Below are 16,204 nucleotides of genomic sequence, written 5' to 3'. Positions count from 1 at the left end.
GCGAAAAAAGCTGTGGGACAAGGTAAGTCCCTTTCGTACATCCCTAGCTAGTTTACTTCTAGGTAAGTGTTCTTAGTCTTACAACAAGGGGAGGTAACCTAGAGAGGAGAGGAGACATAAACTAAAGAGAGGACATGAATTACACATAGCTACCAATGAACTTCATGGCCGAGCAGGTAGTAAGTACTAGTAAGTACAACCTTTTTTATTTCAGGGAAGCTTATACAAGTCTCTAGCTCAAGGCCTACTGAGACAAACACAGAATGTTTAGTTTCTGAATAAGAATTTATAAAAAGCAACTTACATGATCAATTAGTTCACGGACCATGCCATTCCACTGTCCGCTGGCATCATCCCGGGCTCCATATTTTCCATCTTCCACCAGCCTAATTTCATACGTGAATCCAAGGAAAGTTGATAGTTCTCTGAGAAGATCGATGCAGTATCCCTCAAATCTATCATTCCCATATAAAGGTTTATCAGACTTCTTAAACATCACATATGGCTCTTCCTAGACAAAGTGAAGAGAGAGAGAGAGAGAGAGAGAGAGAGAGAGACTATTCTTCAATTGATGGTATGATTTCATATACACAGAGCTTTGTTTAATCACGTTACACTGAACACTATCATTATTAGAAGAGATGCTTTGGATTTACTCATATTTTTCAAAATATAGCAGCTGCACTTTAATCTGAAATAGGTACTTTGATCAATTACTTATCAATACCAATTTCATGGTGTGGCAAACACCATAAACTGATTGAAGATGACAGCAATTTAATATTACGATTGCTTGAAAACTGATTTAAAAACCCCAAAAAACCATTCAAAACCCCAAAAAACCATTCAAACCCCAATTAGCAATCAGAAACCAATGCAAACCAGTGGTTTTATGGACCATACACCCACCATAAACATCACTGCAGTACCCATGACCATGTTCCCTCCAATGGGATGGAATGGACTTAACAGTGAATAGCTTTTGCTGGATTGTGTTCAAGTCATTTAATTCCACATTGACCATGGTTGCAGCTCAGCAATAGAACTTTGCATACAAAAAGTCCTGGGTTCAATCCCTGACATCTCCAGGTAGGGCTGGGAAAGACTCCTGTCTGAAATCCTGGGATCAGCTGCCAGTCAGTGTAGACAATACTAAACTAGATGGACCAATGGTATAACTAGATATAGGGCAGCTTTCTGTATTCCTATATTCTGTCACAAACCTAAGAATCAGCCTCAATGTGGTTACTGACTCTCCCCTTAAAATGCTGCTCACAATTACTTCAATAGTTAGAAACCCTTCATTTCACACACACACACACACACACACACACACATTGCACTCAGTTCCATCAGTTTCTGTTTGTTTATTTAAGCTACTTATATACCACCCAATACATACATTAAAAACATTGCAGGAACAGTAAAACAGAGCATGCAATTACACGTCAGCAAAAGCCTCTTCATGTTTCATTGTTTGTGCATCTTCATGTTTCATCATTTCACTGGGACGGGGTCCCATTGAGACAACAGCCTACTTAGGATTGCTTAGTCCATTAAGTAATGTGTAAAATAGCAAACACGCCCTATAATTGACAGTTCATTAGTAAATTTACTTGACAGGAACCCCAAATCTAAAATAAATAGAGAATTTCTGCTAATGTTCTATGACTGCTTTCACTATATTCTGTGTTCTGAAGCAGTGGAGAATGTAACTCTGATTCCAACAGACTAAGGACCTGGTCTTTATGAGATAATGGCTTAAGAAGATAATTGATGAGAGTGGGCTAGGGATGTCAGAGAAATCCATTTGGGGGTGGAGTTTGACAAGTTTTCCTAGGTTCAGCCCCTCAGACTTTGTTCCGGTTCTTGCTGTAGTGCCCAACTCAGTCTGCAGAGCAAGCCAGGCCAGTTCATGGATTTCCAAGGCATTGTGCACATTTTTTCCACAGGGTCTGCAGTTTGTTCAAATTTCTGAACAATTTGAACAAATTATGGGCGAATTTGAGCAAATGGCTCAGAAATCTGAGGAAATTGCAACACCTGAGAAAAAAAAAGTTCCCAGAGTTCAAGGAAAAGCCCACAGTTCAGCTCAAAAATGCAAATAGAGTCATACACGCCACGGAACTCCATTGAGTCAAAAAAGAACCGGATTTCCCAGCAACAGACATCCCAAGAGTGGGCCAACATCCATTTCCTGAGGTAAAATGCCAACTCATTTCTAGCTGCACATGCATAGGGAGGGGTCAGCATAGGCTCAATGGCACTCTCTTCCCTCCCTTCCCCTTCCCAGCTCACCCACAGTGTACCTATGCATAGTAGGTTGTTGCAGCGGCACGCTGGATATTGCATTGAGCAGGAGATCCATGTGTGTTTCTCCTACACAAGTCCAGCCAATGCTTTCCTCCCCAGGGCTCCAACTATTCTGTCAGATCTCAACTATTTTAAATTATAATGAATTGACTAACCCCTTCACCTTTTCTTGTTTCCTTTGCAAACATTTCTGAATGATACTGCCTATTGGTGGTAAATCCCACTGAGTTCTACTGTTTTTTGTAAATATAAGCCATGAAATATAAACAACAACAATAACAACAACAATAACAGATAGGCAAATAATTAATCGGAAGAAAATCCGTGCTTCAGATTTCAAGATTCTTGAAAAATGGCAGATAGCCTAACACAGTATAAGATGCGGTGCTCTGAGGCAAAGATGAGATGTTTTGAGAGCCAGTAATATACCCAGCCAGGAATGTTTCATACACAAACACCCTCTAGTGCTGCAACAAAGATAAATTATTTAGACCTCCTAGTCATGTCAGCCCATATTGACTTTGTATCCCAGCAGAGTTGCACAGAGACCAGAAGCAATCCAAGATCACCTCACTTGCAAGTGTATGTCTGACCAAGTTTCTTGAAAAACTGATTAGAGACACAGAAGCTACTCCAGAATAATTTCCAAAACATTCAGTCATATAAGAAACAGAAGACAGAGCTGACAATGCTTCAAACCACCAGACCTATCTATTTATAGGTTACAACAAGGATGGAACATGATGTTCCATAGGATGGTGTATAGTACTGTCTGCCTTATAATAAAAACGGTATGGAGGGGTGCATATTTGAAAGGTTGAAACCAAAAATATCAAAGTGGACAATACTAGGTATCTTTCAACTATGCATGTATGTATGTATGTATCTATACATAGCCTTTATTTCTCATAAATTAATCTTTTTATGAAAATAAATACTACATATAGTTTATTTTCTGCTAATTTGAGTTATTTTTATTCCCATTCAATGGTAATCTGTTTTATTATGACCTGCTTGCTGTTTTATTATAATCATAGATCTGCAGCCAGATTTGTGTAGTTCCTTCAAATTACTATTGTGGCATCTCCATATTAATCCAAATGAAGTAATGAACTGAACATTGTACACACTGGACTTAAAACATAACTGGAAAGCTTGAGTGCATTAGATCTTATCTTCATAGCTTCTGTGTCTCTAATCTCTAATCTCTAAGTGTCTCTAATCACTTTTTCAAGAAACTTGGTCAGACATACACTTTCAGTTGAGCTGATCTTGGATTGCTTCTGGTTGTGTCATGTGTGCAGCTCCACTGGGCTGAAAAGCAAATTGCCAAGGTTTCGAGGAAGCACGATGTAGTAGTAATGGGGGACTTCAATTTCCCCGATATTGTTGGGAGACAAATTCTGCAAAACATGTCCCCTCCAAGAGATTCGTGACTTGTGTTGCTGATAATTTCCTCCTACAGAATGTAGAGGAAGGAACTAGAGGATTGGCTATCCTTGACTTGATCCTAATCAACAGAGATGACTTAGTGGATAAAGTAGCAGTTATGGGAACTCTGGGGGAAAGTGACCATGTTATACTTGAGTTCTTGGTTCTAAAGGAAGCAAAAGCTGAGTACCCTGGATTTTAAACTCAGTACCCAAATGCATACCCTGGCTTTTAAACTCAGAACAATGATCAGTAAGGTCCCATGGCAAGCAACTCTAACAAGAAGGGGAGTCCAAGATGGGTGGGAGTTTTTTAAAAAGGAAATTCTCAAGGCACAAGTACAAACAATTCCAACAAGAAAAAAAAAGGCGGAAGACAACAGAAGAAGCCAATATGGCTTCATAAAAAGCTTAGCGATGATCTGAAAACAAAAAAGGACATATAGAGGAAGTGGAAGGAAGGCCAAGCTACAATGGAAGAGTAGAGGCAGGTAGCACAAAATTGCAGGGATGGCGTCAGGAAGGCTAAAGCTGAGGACAAGCTGAGGTTAGTGAGGGATGCTAAAAGCAACAAAAAGGCTTTCTTCTGATTAGGGATGGGCAGATTCCCTACCTGCTGGTCCAGGTGAGAATCCGCCCTTGGGGGGAGGCGATCCATCTCTCCCCCCGGAATCTGTCCGGGCCGGCTCCACTTCACGGCAATCCTGTGGAGCTGGCCACTGGGTCCGCATCAGTGGCGATATGGCCAGCCGCCATTGTCATGCTGTATCTCTGGGCTAACTCCGGACACAAATGGCATCCACTACACCATTTGCTTCCCTGTTTTTTCATGTGATAGGCTAGCCTATTGTGTAAAAAACAGGGACGCAAATGGCGTAGTAGACACCATTTGCAGCTGTAAAGCTGTTAGATTAACCTAAATGCAGCCGTAAATGGCTCCATTTAGGTTAACCTAACAGCTTTATGGCTGCAAATGGTGTAGTGAATGCCATTTGCATCCGGAGTTAGCCCAGAAATACGACACGGTAATGGCAGCCAGCCGTATCGCCAGCACTGTCGACCTGGCGGCCAGCTCCATAGAATTGCTGCATGGAGGAGCTGGCCTGGACAGATTCTGGAGAGAGACAGAGGTGAGTGCCCCATTCCGCCACGGACTCCGGAGGCCGGATTCTTTGGAAACAACGCAGTGATTACTTGAAGCCAACATGGATTTGTCAAGAACGAATCCTGCCAGATGAATCTGATCTCATTTTTTGATCAGGTAACCTCCCTTGTGGACTGTGGGAATGCTGTGGACATAATATACCTCGACTTCAGCAAAGCTTTCGGCAAAGTACCCCATGATATCCTGATGAGCAAACTAGCTCAAAGTGGGCTTGATGAAACAACGATCCGGTGGATCCACAGTTGGCTACAGAATCGGACTCAAAGAATGCTTATCAATGGGATCTTCTCAAACTGGGGAGAGGTAATGAGTGGGGTACCTCAGGTGCTCTTCAACATTTTTATTAATGACTTGGATGAGGAGGTGCAGGGAATGCTGATCAAATTTGCAGATGACACAAAATTGGGTGGGATAGCTAATACCTTGGAAGACAGAAACAAAATTCAAAGTGATCTTGATAGGCTGGAGTGCTGGGCAGAAAACAACAGAATGACATTTAATAGGGAGAAATGCCAAGTTCTGCACCTAGGAAAAAGAAATCAAATGCACAGTTACAAGATGGGGAATACCTGGCTTAAAAATACTACAAACAAGAAGGATCTTGGAACTATTGTCAATCGCAAACTGAATATGAGGCAACAATGTGATGTGGCTGCAAAAAAGGCAAATGCTATTTTGGGCTTCATTAATAGAAGTATAGCTTCCAAATCCTGTGAAGTACTAGTTCCCCTCTACTCAGCACTGGTTAGGCCTCATCTGGAATACTGTGTCCCATTCTGGGCACCACACTTTAAGAAGGATGCCGTCAGGGAGGAAACTGAGCCCAGAGAGCCTCAGAGCAGTTCGGATTCTGAGGAGAAACAGCAATCCATGGGAGAGGAGCCAACTCATCCCTCACAGACTCAGCACCTGGCAGAGATTCCTCCAGCCAGCATTCCTGAGATAGATAGTGACCCTGGTAGTGAGGGAGTGTGGGAGGGAGGCTTCTTAGATGCTCGACGCAGACGCAAAGAACGACGAGCGATGGAGGGCACGAAAAGGAGGCGTAGCGCCCATTTGGCACACAAGCAACGGCAGCCTCCCATGGATCCAAGGGAAAGAGGGAGGATCTCTCCCTAGCCCATAAGTTCTGGGTCTTCAAGTGACTCTCTTTCAAACGAGGATCAACTGCCTACTTGAAGCTTAGTCCACTCTGCTGTTCCTTGCTTTAGTCGCTTCAGATCTTGCTTCAGATTAGCATCTGAAAGAGTCATTAAGGTGTAAACGGATTAAAGCTTTGAAAAGAAATTGTTTCATCTGTGTCTTGAGTTGGCTATTGGAATTTACTGAGAGAGGCTGCCAACTCCTGACAGATGCAGACAAGCTGGAGAGGGTTCAGAGGAGGGCAACAAAGATGAGCAGGGGACTGGAAACAAAGCCCTATGAAGAGAGACTGAAAGAACTGGGCATGTTTAGCCTTGAGAAGAGAAGACTGATGGAGATAGGATAGCACTCTTCAAGTACTGGAAAGGTTGTGACAGAGAGAAAGGCCAGGATCTCTTCTCAGTCATCCCAGACTGCAGGACATGGAATTATGGGCTCAAGTTACAGGAAGCCAGATTCCGGCTGAACATCAGGAAAAACTTCCTGACTGTTAGAGCAATATGACAATGGAACCAATGACCTAGGGAGGTGGTGGGCTCTCCCACACTGGGGGCATTCAAAATGAAGCTGGACAGCCGTCTGTCAGGGATGCTCTGACTTGGATTCCTGCACTGAGCAGGGAGTTGGACTCGATGGCCTTGTAGGCCCCTTCCAACCCTACTATTCTATGATTCTAAGTTTTTCTCATCTTCTTCCTAAATACATTTCCCTTCGTTCACTTCCTCCTTCCAACTCTTCTGCACCTACCTCTGCACTTTTTCATTGTCTGCATCACATGAAGTTATGCTAGAGTAACTGGGCTTCTTCTCAGGAAAAGTGGGAGACAGTTATTCCATTCTGGACTCCTCCAGCAGTGACCTGGGCAGGCTCCCAGACCTATGTCCCTTTGCCCAGGCATCTTACTCCCTACACCAGGGGTAGTCAACCAGGTGCCCTCCATATGTTTTGGACTACAGCCTTCATCAGCCTCCACTGGTATGGCCAATGTCTGGGGATTATGGGAGTTGTCATTCAAAACATCTGGAGGGCACCAGGTTGCCTACCCCTGCTCTACACCATCAAAACCTCTCACATGTAGTGGAATCTGTTGGCATGAGCTTTGCTGCACCACTCTGATAATGGCTGGGAAGTGTATTGTAGTTTGCCAGCCCAGGTGATCTAGGAAGCCAACAAGGGCCCCACTAGCCTTAAGTACTAATTACTTAATTGTGAACTGCCCAGAGAGCTTCAGCTATTGGGCGGTATAGAAATCAATACATACATACATACATACATAAAAATACTGCCTCTGGATCAGCTCTCCAGTCTGAGTAACTTGTCATCAAGCATAGCTGCTCTATGGCACCTAAGCCTCACCTCACGTTGTCATGCCTAGTAGAACTGCTGCCTTTGGATCTCGATCCATGCCTGCCTTGGACCATGATTGTTAGCTGCCTTGGGCACATAGTGTGAAAAGGCACAACATTTATTTTATTTTTTTACAATATTTGCCTCTGGCCTTTTGGACTGACAACCAGGTCTTGGGGAGGGGATGTCTGACTCAGCTGGGCATGCAAATGAGAGTATGCAAATGCTGAACAATAAAAGCAAGAGAAAATGCTTTCACCTTTTCTAGTTGGCTAATATGCAACACTGGAGAGGCAGACACAAAAGAATAAAAAGCATTTCTACGGCACTTTAGAGGTAGACCTCCAGATATTTTGACCTTCAGTTCCCATAAGCCCCTGCCAGAATGGCCAATGATCAAGAATGCTGGGAGTTGACATCCAAAACATCTGGAAATGTGTCTTCTGTTCAGCCCTGCTTTAGAATGTTCAAAGCATCCCACGTACATTATGGAATTAAAATACATACATATCCCTTTTGTCCCTACTTTGCAGATATGGCAAGAGGTGAGGAAGGAGCTAAACCCAAAGTATAGTGGCTAGACAGGGGCAAAATATGAGTAATATGTGCTCTTTTAAGTTAAAAATTATTTATTTATTTATTTATTTATTTATTTATTTATTGCATCTCTATCCCACCTTTTTTTCCTCTAAGGACCCAAGGCGGTGTACATAATCCTCCTCCTCTCCATTTTATCCTCACAACAACAACCCTGTGAGGTAGGTTGGGCTGAGAGTCTGTGACTGGCCCAAAGTCACCCAGTGGGCTTCCATGGCCGAGTGGGGCCTAGAACCCGGATCTCCCGGCTCCCAGTCCAACACTCGAACCACTACACCACGCTCGCTCACTCTGTGTATATACATTTTTGTTGTAGATATTCTGCAGCCTTTTATTGCTTTTTAAACTGGGAAATGTAGAACTGCTGAGAAAAGGAAACACTGAGATACAGCCAAATCATATCCATATTTGCTTGGAACTCACTCTTAAATTAGCATGGATATGATTACAACCTTCAAAGAAGGAATATTCTGCTCACTATGGCTTCCAGAGTTTCAGAAGGCTACCATATGTAGTTAACATTTATGTCAGATATAAAGAGTACACAAAAGGCTTTTGCATTCAGCAGTTTGGACTTCAGAGAGAGAGAGAGAGGGAGGTGAAGCTGTCCAGTAGCCACACCATCAGTCCAAACAGTTTAAGGTTCAATCCTATGCATGTTTAGACAGGAAAAAAAAAGTCCTACATGGACTTGTAGGACTTTTCTCTCTCTGAACATTCATAGGACTAACTTCTGAGGGGTGCACGAAAGTTACTTACCTGGTCTCGCAGCTTTTCACGGTGGGGGGGAGGTGCTTCGCTGCTACCCCCACGAAGTTCAGGCCGGGGGGGGAGGCTTCCCGCCTCGCCCGGCTGAAATTCAGGCCGGGGGAGTGGCTTCCCGCCTCGCCAGGCCGAAATTCAGGCCGGGGAGGAGGCACCTCGCCTCGCCCGGCCACGAAAATAAAAGTTAAAAAAAAAAAACGCCCCCGTGATAGGCTACGTGACGATTTACGTAGCCTATCACGGCTGACTTTGCAAATCTAGCCATGATAGGCTACGTTAATCATCACGTAGCCTATCACGGGGGCATTTTTTTTTCTTTTATTGGAATGGCGGCGGCGGCAGCCAGTCGAAAGACTGGCTGCCGCTCACGCCCCAGACGAAGACCCGACGAACCGCCGGCCGGACCCACCGCCGGGAGGGATATTCGCCAAAGGTAAGTCCTGTCCCAGGGGGGGTGCGGGGGGGTGCAGAGAATTTCTCCCCGAAACTTTTTCGGGGGGCTGAACATTGGCGCTCGGCCCCCCGAAGTTTCGGGGAGAAATTCTCCGCCAACCCTATGACATCCTACTAGCCACTTGACAAGAGTCCCATAGGGGTGGACGAAAGTCACTTATCTGTCCTCGAAGGACGTTCGCGGTGGGGGGGAGGCGCTTCGCTGCTCCCCCCGTGAACTTCAGGCCGGGGGGGGAGGCTTCCCGCCTCGGCCCGGCCGAAATTCAGGCCGGGGGGGAGGCTTCCCGCCTCGGCCCGGCCGAAATTCAGGCCGTGGAGGAGGCTTCCCGCCTCGCCCGGCCGCGAACGTGAAAGTTAAAAAAAAAAAAAAGCCCCCTGATAGGCTAAGTGACGATTCACGTAGCCTATCACGGCTAGATCTGCAAAGTCAGCCGTGATAGGCTACGTCAATCGTCACGTAGCCTATCACGGGTGACTTAAAAAAAAAAAAAGAGCGCGTACACTAATGGCGGCCCCCATAGGGAGCCGCCATTCGCGTTCCTTATTTAGTCGCTATAGTCTACGTAAATGTTTACGTAGACTACGGCGAAAATAAGGGAAAATAAATCTTTACGTAGACTACAGCGACCAAATAAGGAACGGGAATGGCGGCTCCTTATGGGGGCCGCCATTATCCGTACACACTTTTTTTTTTTTTTAAGTCACCCGTGATAGGCTACGTGACGATTGACGTAGCCTATCACGGCTGACTTTGCAAATCTAGCCGTGATAGGCTACGTGAATCATCACGTAGCCTATCATGGGAAGTTTTTTTTCTTTCTTTCATTGCAATGGCAGCGGCGGCAGCTGGTCGAAAGACCAGCTGCCGCTCCCGCCTCGCTCGAACACCCGCCGAACCGCCGGCCGGATCAGCCACCGGGAGGGACATTCGGTGAAGGTAAGTCCCGTCCCGGGGGGGGGGGGTGCGGGGTGCGGGGGGGGTTCGGAGGATTTCTCCCCGAAACTTGTTCGGGGGGCCGAACACGTTGGCGCTCGGCCCCCCAAAGTTTCGGGAAGAAATTCTCCGCCAACCCTAGAGTCCCAGCCAGAGAGATTTAATGCAAGATGAACTCAAGATAAACGCAAGATATATGCTCAGTCTATCAGATCTACATGAATAGCTAAACTATATAGTTTAGCAAATCAGCTACATAGCAAATCAGCTATTTGCGTTGCCCTTATTTTTGCCGTAGTCTACGTAAATCTTTACGTAGACTACCCGGGCCCAAATAAGGAACACAAATGGCGGTGCCCATGGGCACCGCCATTTGCGTACGCACTTTTTTTTTTCTTTCAAAGTCACCCGTGATAGGCTACATAACGATTTACGTAGCCTATCACGGCTGACTTTGGAAATCTAGCCGTGACAGGCTACGTAAATCGTTACGTAGCCTATCACGTTTTTTTTTTTAATTTACTTTGTAATGGCAGTGGCGGCAGCCTGCCCCCACCCCCACCGAAATGCCGCCGAAATGCCGCCGGGACCCGCTGCCGAGAGGGACATTCGAAGGAGGTAAGTCCCATCCCGGGGCGGGGCGGGGGGGTGGAGAATTTCACCAACAATTTCGGGGGACCGAATGCGTTGGCATTCGGCCTCCTGGAGATTCGTGGAGAAATTCTCCGCCATCACTAAAGAAGTGATGGTGGATCACTACATCTATACTGTCCTTGAAAATTTTTAAGGTGTCCAAAGATAGGCAGATGCATAACAAAGTATAAAGCCACCTGATTTTGTTTATGTATTTACTGAAGGTAACTTGTACCCTGCTCATTTGTTAAATCTGGGTTGCTGTGAGAAAAGCGGAACTGAGCAGCATGCTGGTTGTTCCTGGGTTGGTTAGTGTGATGTCTGAACATGGAACACTAACTCTGGGTTGTTGGGGGAGAAACCGAAGAACAAACCAGCTACAAATCATAAATAGAAGCCATGCTTTGTTGTTGGCTTACAAAGTCTGGCTTGTTTAAACCATGTCTTAGTGTGATGTCTTAGTGTGATGTCTGAACTCAGAACTGTGGCTCATCCCTGGCTTGTTTGTGCCGTTGTCTGCCCTGAAACAGAGGCACCCAGCAACAGCAACCTGAAAATGAAAACCACTCTGAAGGCTGGCAAAACAGGCAGAAGTCACCAGAAATAGGGAAAACAAGTCATGGCTTGTTTGCTTGTCTAAAGATAGTTCATGGCTAAAGCAAATAACCATGGTTAAGATAAACCATGGCTTAGCATTACCTGTGAATGCAGCTAATATATTTTAGCTCAAATATCATAATAAGCTTAGACAACTTGTCTAAGACAAGCTTAGACCAAGCAAGGTGAACTCCACCAGGCTGCCAGGCACTTGATTGTTCCCCTTTTTATAGTCCCCAGCAAGTAATAAACTCAGAAGGTTTATCAAGACCCGGGTAGTCCATCATACATAGAAAGAAGGTTTAACAAGATCCGGGTAGTCCATCATACATAGAAAGAAGGTTTATCAAGACCTTACCTACATATCATGTATGTAGTCTGTCATACATAGCTGGTAAGCTGGTTCAGCTTGGTAGATCACAAGCTGTGTAGGCCTACCTTAAAGAATTCATAGCACAAAGTAACATTCCATTACTACACTGAAGAAAGCACCAGTCAAAATGTTCTTTGTCCGCTGGCTTCTTCTACACCATCTGTAGCCTGGTCTACTTTAGCAGCTGCCCTTTGTGATAGGACAACATTCCACTGCCATGCAAAAAGTAATTAAAGAACTCCAACCTCTACTTGCCAACTTGAACATCAAATACAGTTTTAACATCGCGTTCAAAGGTTCATGTTGAAAATTAGGTCAATTTGCTACAGACCCATGGCATGTATTTGAAGCGGCATTTATGTTTTGGAAATGACAACCCCCGTCCTTCTACAAAGTGGAAATAGTTAGCAAAAGCTGATCAGATTAAACCCATTGAAAAGTGCTGTTTTTCACAATTCAAAACTAAGTGGAACCTGCAGCAAAATGTTGCAGTGTGGAATACTCCAGTCAGCCAGCCATGTTGTTTTGCAGGATGCTCATTTGATTACTCTGCCAGCCAGTTTTCCATTTCCCCCCAACAGCCAGTCAGCATTCCGTGCCCACTGAATATACTCAGTCTTCATTCGGTCTCCTTTTGGCTTCTCTCCACCCTGCCCCACTTATGTTTCTCCCCTCCCCTTTTGTTTTTTTTTTACTTCTTCAAACCTTAGGGCTTCCCCAAGCCTGATAACACCTCCCTCTTGAGCAAAGGTGCTGCCATTTCAGCTACCGAAGCATCAGCACTCCTATCTAAATATCAGAAATGGAGAAAACACTGAATCTGAAACTCCTTTAAAACATAACAGCAATATAACAGATTCTAATGAAATGAACTGATGCTTAAAGTTCTGCCCTTTAAAGGCCTTCATGACTTGGGGCCTGTCTTGTCTCCACATGTGCCTGCCCACAGAGGCCTTTCTTTGGGTGCCTCCCACCATCTCAGATGTGGTGGATAGCTAAAGAGGAAAAGGCCTACTCGGTGGTGACACCCAATTGTGGAGTGCTTTCATCCCCGAAGCTTGCCTAGTGCCTGCTTTGATGTCTTTTTGGCACCAGGCAAAGGCCTGTTGTTGTTGTTGTTACTACTACTGAGGTTTTAAAAGTTGCTGTACATTACTTTTGTGCTGCTTGGTGTTTCTTTTAATTCTGCTCACTGCTTTTATGGTGCTCTTTTATACTGTGGTGTTTTAAAGTTTTTGTACTGGCTTTATTGTAAAATTCCCTGGGAGCCTTCAGGGGATATATTCTTGACTGAATGAAAGCAGCAATAGGAGAAGCAGACAATAATTAAAAAACACAACAAACCTATTTACTAGTGGTTACTTTTCAGAGACCATGAGGGCACATTGGGAAGAATCTAACTATAAAAATGGAGAGCATGCTCTTAAAAACATTTGTTTTTTAGTTTTTGTCAGTCATCCTTAAGAGCTTCCTTCTAGACAGGCAGAATACAGAATTGAGCTCTAGTGCTAACACTTTTCTGAAATAGAAAGGACTGTGAAATGAAAAATGAGGGTGTGTTTCACAGTGCCATTGTATGCTGCTCAGCGAAGATGATAGAAGTGAAGCTATCAGTAGTTAAGCAGCAATTGAACGCCATGATCCAGAGCCAGAATTATGCCACATGAGGCACTCACAGGTTTTCATTAGTTTTCATCACCGGAGCCTCCATCCTATCAAACTACTTTAGCAAAAAAATCAAGGAGTGCTGTATAGAGCTAACTTCATCAGATGCATGAAGATGATGGTGGTGGTGAAGGTGATGATGATGCCAAAGCTGTTGTGGACTGGAGCCAGTAAAAGTGTGTGCTGTAACAAATGTGTTAGTCTTTATGGTGATGCAAGACTCTTTATTGTTCAAGGAACATGTTTTTACCCAGATTCTAAGCATGCATTCTTGAAAGTACATCCCATTGATTTCAAAGGAAGTGTGTTAGGAGGAGAAGTGTAGGGCTACCTACAACAAACACCTAATGTAATTCTGACATTTGTATCACAAACTAATTCAGCTCAAAATATCATTATGAAACCTTGATACTGTATCTATAAAATTCAGCACAAATTATTAACAGTCTATAAATTTTGATTAGATAGCAGCACACAATTACTCATTTCAGAATTAAATTGCAGAAATAACAAATGATATTTTAAAAATCCACAAGTAGCAATGTTAAAAGCGGAGCAGCTAAGAAAACAGGAGGAAATAATGTTTCACAGCAAAGATTTATTCAGTTGAATTTTGCTGGGTAGAATCATAGAACCATAGGGCTGGAAGGGGCGTACAAGACACCATCAAGTCCAACCCCCTGCTCAATGCAGGAAGCCTGATTCCCAGGCAATCTCCCATCCAAGTACTAACCAGACTTGACCCTGCTTAGCTTCCGAGATCAGACGAGATCAGGTGCATCCAGTTCTACCTGGTTTTGAGGTTTGTGCAGGCAATTTTCATGGCTATATCCCAAATATTATTATTGCTATCACTACTGCTAATACTATTACTACTGCTACTACTATTAATAATAATAATAATAATAATAATAATAAATGAAAAGATAAGGGTTCAGTCCTAGAAAGCCACATGTGTACCAGACGAGGAACACACACACACCCATGAAAGTGTCTGACATATCTATTGTAGTAGATGCTCATGCACAAGGCTTTTGAGGATTGTGACACCATGCCCTATTCTGGCAGGAGCCACATCTAGACAAGAAGAAAGATATAACAAACCCAAGATGGGCTGCCAGGATGAACACACACACACACCTTCTCCAAACCAACTATGCTTCTGCCTAAACTTAAAGTGCTAAGGAAACATAAGGATGTTAAATGGTTAGTCAGCTGAGATTAGAGCACTGAAATTAAAACAAACTTCCATCATTGTAGAAGAGAATAAACTCCCGTAGCTAAATTAACATTTCAGATCATTCATTATACCGTAATTGCTAAGTAACTGTAAAATACGTTTGCATACTGGTCATTACTATCGTAAGCACTATGGCTTTTCTTCACAGTTTTCATGTACAGCTAAATTTCTGGAAAATAATTGCACATATGATTACTTACTAAAACAGATGATTACTTACCAAGATGGTCGTTACTGTTAAGGACCGATTAGATAGGGAATCAGTGATGTTTGCTGGTTTTCCTTTTTGATTCTCAGTCATGTTAAGGCCACTTGCAGGATCCCAAGTTCCAATCTATAAAACAGCATATGCACTTATATATTGTCCATGCATTCTTTTTAGGCCACTGGGGCAGAACAGTACATGACAAAAGTTAAATCTACTAATACTTATAATTCACCTCTGGTGCAATTTCTGCTATCGTTCTCTTAACAGCAGCTTGCTTAAATATGATTCACTGCACTTCAAAATGTGTCTAGCGAAGTGTGACATAAATGATATTCACATGCCAAATTTTCTATTTAAAGTTCCATCCCCCAAGAAAGAATACATCTGATACCCAATAGTGTAGTGAAAATATAGTTGCCATGCATATGCTATCTACCACTGTATGTATCTATCCCTTTCTCTTCTTGATAGTACTATGAAACTCCCAGTCATTCATATATATATACATATATATATATACATATATATATATATATATGTGTGTGTGTAAATACACCCTGCATTCTGCAAGCGTAGATAACATTTCTGGATGCTAACAGAAAACTCATCCCCCACCCCATTTCAAAATGAAAGAGAGTATCCCTCTATTCTAAGTAGGAATGGTGCAGGTGCCCGATTCAGTCCAGGAATCTGGCAGACCCATTCCTGCCTGCAGCCCGAGCCCTGCTCGCCAAGCCCCTGCCCCTGCTTGCCCCCTGCCTGTGCTCAGCAAATGGCCTGCACTCACCCTGGCGGCCTCGTCAAGCTTCACAGTCATCATTTTTTGAGAAATATAATGGCGATCGCAAAAATGCGCATATTTGTGCACAAGCGAAAATGTGCATTTTGTGAATGCACATATTTGCATATGCGTGCAAATGCACATTTTCCAAAAATGCACATTTTTGTGTGCACACTGTGTGCCTTTGCAAAAATGTGCATTTTGCACATGAGAATATGTGCATTCGCAAAATGTGAATTCTCACGCATACAAAAATGTGCATTTTTCCGATCGCCATTTCTTTCTTTCTTTTTAATGGTGACTGCAGAGCTTGATGATGCAGCTGGGGTGAGTGCAGGCTGCTTGCTGAGTGTGACAGGGGCTCGAGCATGGTCTAGGGACCGGTGAGCGGGGGCAGAAGATGGGCAGGCGTCTGGAGAACCCAGATTGGAGTGAGTTCGCACATCCCTAAATCTAAGTACAGATATGTTCCTGGCTGCCCCCAAATCCTTCACCACCAGCCATGTACTAGTATTTCATCCATGTGTGGCTTGACTTTAGAGATAAACAGACTTGCCTTC

At 43.8% G+C, this 16,204-nt stretch overlaps 1 protein-coding gene across 1 annotated transcript in view; it reads right to left on the bottom strand.

The window, feature by feature from the left end:
- Positions 1-16,204, bottom strand: part of GRIK2 (glutamate ionotropic receptor kainate type subunit 2) — a 733,647-nt gene that overhangs the window by 289,602 nt on the left and 427,841 nt on the right. Inside the window, exons 9-10 of the mRNA XM_084827187.1 lie at positions 14,876-14,989; positions 305-511 (exon numbers count right to left, since the gene is read on the bottom strand). Of these exons, the coding sequence (XP_084683313.1) occupies positions 305-511; positions 14,876-14,989 (321 nt within the window). The remainder of the gene's footprint in view (positions 1-304; positions 512-14,875; positions 14,990-16,204) is intronic.

The sequence above is a fragment of the Heloderma suspectum genome, chromosome 1 (assembly GCF_057233095.1).
Source record: "Heloderma suspectum isolate Gila_16-S chromosome 1, 16-S_ref, whole genome shotgun sequence".
Classification (NCBI taxonomy): domain Eukaryota; kingdom Metazoa; phylum Chordata; class Lepidosauria; order Squamata; family Helodermatidae; genus Heloderma; species Heloderma suspectum.
This window is presented reverse-complemented; position numbering and strand designations above follow the sequence as displayed.